A 6246-nucleotide genomic window follows, 5' to 3' on the forward strand; every position below is an offset into this window, starting at 1 on the left:
CATGTATCTAAAATTCTAATATATCGTTGAGCATACTCAGTCATTCAGATGTAATTCTTGTTTTGTACCTACTAATCCTTCAATCTCCTTTCTTGTTGTAAATTAGAAGTGCATTGCAGAATTTTAGTAGTTGAATATAGCTGAAGCTATTCCATACGCTAAAATGTGAGTGTTGGTGCAGTGGTTTAGGTTCATTCTTTAATGTCATGTTCAACGACAGCTGAATAGAACAGGATATTGGTTGGTATTTTGTCATTTATCGAAAGGTGAAATAGACATTATTATATGTTTTGGAGCTTAGAAACTGAATATATTAAGAGTCAACCTCTCATACATTGTCTAAGTAAACGAGAAGACTAATTGGTGTCAACTTTGGAGGCTGATAAAAAAGTTTATGGTTCCATTACGTTTAAGCTCATTCTTGAAGTCTAGGAGATAATGAGAAGGTTTCTTCTTAGACATCCGTTTATAATTTTTATCTTTTGACTTTCACCTCTCTTGCTACTGAATTGAAAATCAGAAAGAGTTTCATCTTACAAGCCAGAGAAAACCTTCCTGAAAAAATTGTCTATATTTATAATGTCACTTTACCCTTTCGAATTTATGCAATTCTCGTATTTGGCACTGATATTATTTTGTCAAGTCCACCTTTACAAGTTATGTTCGAGTAAGTCAGCTTGCAAGAAATTCGTTCTTCCTTCACAAAGCGACACTTGCAAATGTTGAGGTCCCCTGATGATGAAAGCCACATCCTCTTTTCAATGATATAGTATTTTTCCTGTAAAATGAAAATTCTTTCTGTAGAAGGACACAAGAATTTTCCTTCATATTGGTCCACCAAAGCAACGATCACACCCGCATAACCCCTTTAATACGCAGACCCTGGACCAATAAAAGGAGTGACTGTGCAAAGTTAATCTTAGTCCTATTGCCTACCCTCTTCCTCACAGAATAAAGATAAATTTTAAACTCTGTCGTAGTTGTGTTTTTTCTTTCAGTAAATAACTAGTTATCTTAAATGAAGCCAGCTGGGCTGTTTTATTAATTTAATCCTAACGCTTAAAGCAAAACATGTAATAAATTATATGGACAACAATGTTTGCTAACAGGATAGCATAGCTTCAAAATGGCACTCTTATGATATATTCTACAATTGGGGTGCTCAGAATTCAAAATATTCTAAGTCTAAGTATATTATTTAACCATTGGGGTGCTCAGAATTCAGGGGCCAGAAAAGATTTTGAAATGATAGATTAATATTGCTTAAAGAGAAAATTTGTACCTACAATTTCTTTGGAAATGCTCGAAACAAAGAAAATAGACTATTAGATTGGATTTAATGTCGACAACTTTCTCATTAACTTTTACAGTAATGGAACAGAAAATGAAGAGGCATAGGTTCTTCTTTGCACCCTGTCAAACTTGCAGGAGTCACATATTACCCATGTCTCATTTCCATGCGCAAGAAGCAACCAAATCTCTATTCATCCAACCCAGATACAGAGCTCCATCTCTCTCTTCAAGTCTATATCTATTACTGTAGTTCTCAAGCAATTTCTTGATGGTACCATTCACCAGTGAACTCAAAGGGTAAGGAGTGAAACCGGCCATTGCAAATCTTGACCTCCACTTCCCAAGCACCTCATGCCGTTCCACCCTCTCAACCCCTTCACAAGCTATGATGTTAACCAAATCTCTTGCCAAACAATGCTGCTCAACATTGATTCTCTCTTTATGAATTCTAGGAAGAGTAACATCTATTGACTCAAACATTGCTGTGTAATAGTCCAGAGTTTCAAGGAAACGAGGAAAGAATGCAGCAGTGTTTGTGTTAGATTCCTGCTCAACAAGTGTCACCACCTTCGGCGATAGGCTCCTAACCAACCTCAACAACCTATCCCTGTGATTCTGTGTACTCACACTTTCATCTGGCATGTGATGTAGCATGAATGCAAAATTCACAGCCAGAGCTTCCCCCGGTCGAACTCCAAGGTTGTGTAGTTGAACATCACAGCCAGAGATAGCTGCAGCATGAAATTCAAACGGCACCTTAAAATGCTCAGCAAGCTTTGATAACCTCCTTCCCACTATGTGCAGTCCACCACCGCGGGCATAAGCTGATTGTGAGTCATCAATACCTGTAATCCGAATGTGGGGTGGCCCTCCAGGTCTAGCTGCAAAAGCCTGAATTAAAGTTATCCACTGGCTTCCTTGACCGATTTGGAAATCGATTATGTGCACCCTTTCTTCATCTTTCATAGCTTCTGCAATGGCTCCATTTGCAGACATGTACCCGAATTTGAAGTAGGGGCAAACCTCATACAGTATGTGCATGTAGGAGAGAAGCTCAGCACTCTCTGGTTCTTTGCATCTTAAAGCTTTGTATATCGAACTCCCAGAAGCAGCCAATCGTGCAACAAGTCCTTCCAGCATGTATGCTCCCAACCGTTGAATTGGATCGCCAGAAACTGACACCATCTGCCTTAGTTCATCCATCAGCCACTGTGCCATAAGCAAATCATTGTCTGCAATGGCTTTGGCACATGCAACAAGGATGTGCTTCAGGTTTTTGCTAGAAATTGCCACCATTGTTTGTCTCCAGCTGTCCATCTCAAGTGAAGCAAAGTTGTTTCCATTGCTTATGGCACTGTCATAACTATCAAGATTATCAGAGTCAGGGCCAAGCATTACACTTTCCAACTCTCTCAGTTTGTGCTTGAAGCTGCTTAAATCATCGGTTATGCAGGAGCCACTCAATGGAGAGCCATAGGCATTCTCAGGAGAATGATACTGGTCAGGTGGATATGACTGAGAGTCATGCTGTGATATGGGGCTACCATTAGGTGAGAAACTAACAGTTGAAGGAGAGTTGTAAAGGGTGAAACTGCCAGCTACAGAGGATGATTCCAATGTACAGTAAAGTTCAGAAGAACTTGGAGTTGAAAAGTGAGTTCCATGGCTTCCACCATGGTAATATAGCTGTTGATTAAGGTTCCCATACTGCGGCAAGCAGTAGGCTTCAATTTGTTGTAATGGTTGATAGTACATGCTTGAACTTCTATGTTGCTCTGATGCCTGCATTATAACTGCTGTAGTAGTTCAAGTGATCTCTTTCAGATTGTACCTTGAAGCAGAACAATGGACAATAGTGGCCTAGAGATAGCTGTTAATTGATCCTCATTGCAACATAACAGATATGGCCCTGAATTGTTCAGGTTCTCTTCTTATTAACATGATCTTCTGTCTGCGTGGAAACATCCCAGCATCAGTTTTATCATATTCAGTTGCAGCTTGCAACTTACATACAATGAATAGAACAGAGAGAAAGCTGCAGCTCAAATATTCAGTTCATGGGAACGGAATTTAAGGACAACTTTTTCAGGTCCTACAGAAATTAGGAGTTTAGAGTCAGCGCACTGTTAACATTAGTCTACTTTTTTGTTTCTTCTTCTTCTTCTTCTACCGTGTATTATCAACTTGACTCTCATACCAAGTCAAACAATCTGCTTATTTTCTTTTTATCACAAAAGAATGAAGAACAAACTGGGATCAATCAGTGAGAATTTCCGAGAAACATCACAGTTGACCAATTCTAAAGATTACTGATTTTTCTCCGCCAGAAAGAAAGAAAAATACTTTTGAAATTTCCAGAATTAAATAAAAGAGAAGGGCATGTTTATTCGGAAAGGGAAAGGGGATTATCAAAACATGAACATCAGATTTCAATAAAAATGTAAAAAATAAGACGCGAAAAATGTACATGGCCCCACATATGGTTGAATTAGTTTTCATTTGAATGAAGCTAGCCATTAGAAACAACTGCAGAATTTAAGGGAAAATCCTCAGCCAAATCTAATGAAAATATAATGTTGTGAAGAAAATTTCCGATTCTGCTTGATTAATTCATTTCAGTACTTTGAATTTGGCTGAGCTGAAAGAAGAAAGCTTTAAATTTCGGTCAGAACAGATGTATAAAACACAAAAAGCAGAAACAGCAAACGGGAAGTACTTTCCTTTTGTTGTTTAATGAAGTTACACAGATATTCTTTGGCCAATATTCACCTATACAAGGCAAGGTTAATCAAGCTATCACTATACATAAATCATAATTTATGTCATAAGCACATAGGTTAACAACAAAATGCACATCAACTCATGATTAGAACTGGAAATTAAAGTTCTCTTCTCACTGCATGATTTGGTTAAGAATCAATTAAAGATTAGAAAAAGGGAGATATACATTTCTGTAAAATCCATTCACATCCTGACATAAAAAACAGAAATGCTAAAACACTGGAACTTCTTAAAGTTCAAGGGCAAGAAGTATGAGCTTAATATACTTTACTTCACAAACCCTTGTAAATAAGTGAAGACAAACCCAGAAGCAAATTTTCAAGGAAACTATGAAGCCAATGGCTTCAGTTTGAGAAGTTTTTGAACATTATACCATTTCCTTACCAAGATTTGAGAAAATTGCAGGGTTGGAAAAGCACAGTGAACTAGAATCTCAGAGCATGTGGGAGTGTAGTAGAAGACAAGGCTATTCCAGTGAAGAAAAAACTACTCAGAAAGCATTGGTTGGTGTTAATATGATGCTCGGTGACAACTCTTTTTATTGAAATGACAAGAGCACCCTTTGCTATCAGTTTGCTTGGTCAAATACAGCCATCAATGCCACCCTTACAATTATGTCTCACATCACACGTGGCCCTCTTTGAGTGAGTTAGCATTAGCTGCTTCACTTCAGTTTCCTTTTCAATCCATCTACTTTCCCATTCATTTTTTCTAAGACCATTACTATCATTCTTTTCTAAGAAAAACCTTGTATTAAATGTAAAAGAAATAAATACTGGTATTGTATGTATAATTTTTCTATACCACACAACTGAGTTTCTTCCACTATGGTCACAATCGACTTTCATATCACTAGTAGACTTTTTTTTCGAAAAAATTTATTAGGAAGAGATTACATGTGATATGATTTTAATCTATATAAGGAATTAACACTACTTAGACAAATGATTAACAAGATATTCATAAATTTCTCTGATTTCACAGTGGAAATCATTGCTGGATAATAGGGTATTGAATACTCTGAATAGTGTCATATAATAAGGATTATTATATAGATTAATGTTCAGTATTATAGGTAAACAATATATACAATAATGATGATGACTAGGTTTGCAAGAGCATCCATCCAGGGTGGTTTAGGTGGACAGATATCTCTTGCACGACATGTATGGGCAATGACATCATATAAATGGCATGCTCAACTCATAAATGGATTGTAATTTACTATTATTTTAGCTATAAAATCTTGTATTGTTAGTGTTATTTGAGAGTTTCTGTTCATCATAGATGGAGGATACACCACTGGGGTCCCCAAACTGTTCATTAAAAATTAGAGTATGAACTGCTTAATATACAATTTTCTATACCACTACATTAGCCCTTTGTGCTGAAAAAGATGCATCTACTTGCATTATATAGAAATTACCAGAAAAATCCAATCTTTGATTTGGGAAATTTTAAGAGTGATTGTTTAGCTGAAACACTGTTTCAGTAAGTTGCTTGAAAATAAAAGAAAAATAACAGAGAAACAGTTTGACATGAAATTGGTGATCGTACCTCAAACTAAACACCATAAATTAAGATTTAAAAAGATATTTACCTTTATTTTAACATTAATTTCCTTAATATCACAGATTAAGTTCCAAAGATAAATTCAACAAACAGTCTGCAAAAGGAATGCAGGGGACTACAGTAGCATAGTTCTTTGCAGGATATCAGCAAATGAAAAGCAATAAAATAAGAACTAGAAATCAATATAGAAATTCTGGAAGAGGATTCACACTGAGGAGAAAATATGTAAAGCAATATGGTATTTGATCTCATGAAAAGGAAACATTATATCCTAATTGTTCTCTAATTTTCAAACAGTCACCCTTTGATCCCAGCAAAACTATCATTCTTGGTCATTTAAATAAAATGGACCAACTTACTTTTGCACTATGTTTTGATAAAAGTTGGAAATATGTTTTTAACTTTAGAAGTACAATGATTTCTGACTTCTCCTATATGATATGCAAACATACAAAGTAAGAGGAACCAAAGAGCACAGAACCTATATAGAGTTATAGGAAAAAACAGTGTAACACAGTAACCCAACTTAGCAGCAGATTAAATGTTTCTAACACAGTAACAAACAGTGTAGAAATGATGAATTCAACTTCCCTCAAGTGA

The 6246-nt window shown here is 36.2% G+C and overlaps 1 protein-coding gene across 4 annotated transcripts; it reads right to left on the minus strand.

Moving 5' to 3' along the window:
* Positions 1–1305: 1305 nt before the first annotated feature.
* Positions 1306–4640, minus strand: LOC108338421 (scarecrow-like transcription factor PAT1). Of its 4 annotated transcripts, none has more exons than XM_017575293.2 (2): positions 4459–4640; positions 1306–3240 (listed from the first exon to the last, which is right to left on the minus strand). In XM_017575293.2, the coding sequence occupies exon 2, from the start codon at positions 3079–3081 to the stop codon at positions 1450–1452; it is 1632 nt and encodes a 543-aa protein (XP_017430782.1). In that variant the 5' UTR covers positions 3082–3240; positions 4459–4640; the 3' UTR covers positions 1306–1449. The 4 variants fall into 4 exon arrangements, with proteins under 4 accessions (XP_017430782.1, XP_017430780.1, XP_017430781.1 ...); XM_017575291.2 differs by having other exon boundaries at positions 1306–3244; XM_017575292.2 differs by having other exon boundaries at positions 1306–3385.
* Positions 4641–6246: the final 1606 nt, after the last annotated feature.

This window comes from Vigna angularis, chromosome 7, assembly GCF_016808095.1.
Source record: "Vigna angularis cultivar LongXiaoDou No.4 chromosome 7, ASM1680809v1, whole genome shotgun sequence".
Lineage (NCBI taxonomy): Eukaryota > Viridiplantae > Streptophyta > Magnoliopsida > Fabales > Fabaceae > Vigna > Vigna angularis.

What these genes read in the sequence shown, in the direction of transcription:
- LOC108338421 (XM_017575293.2), bottom strand. Translation starts at nt 3,081, where the DNA reads ATGCAGGCATCAGAGCAACATAGAAGTTCAAGCATGTACTATCAACCA.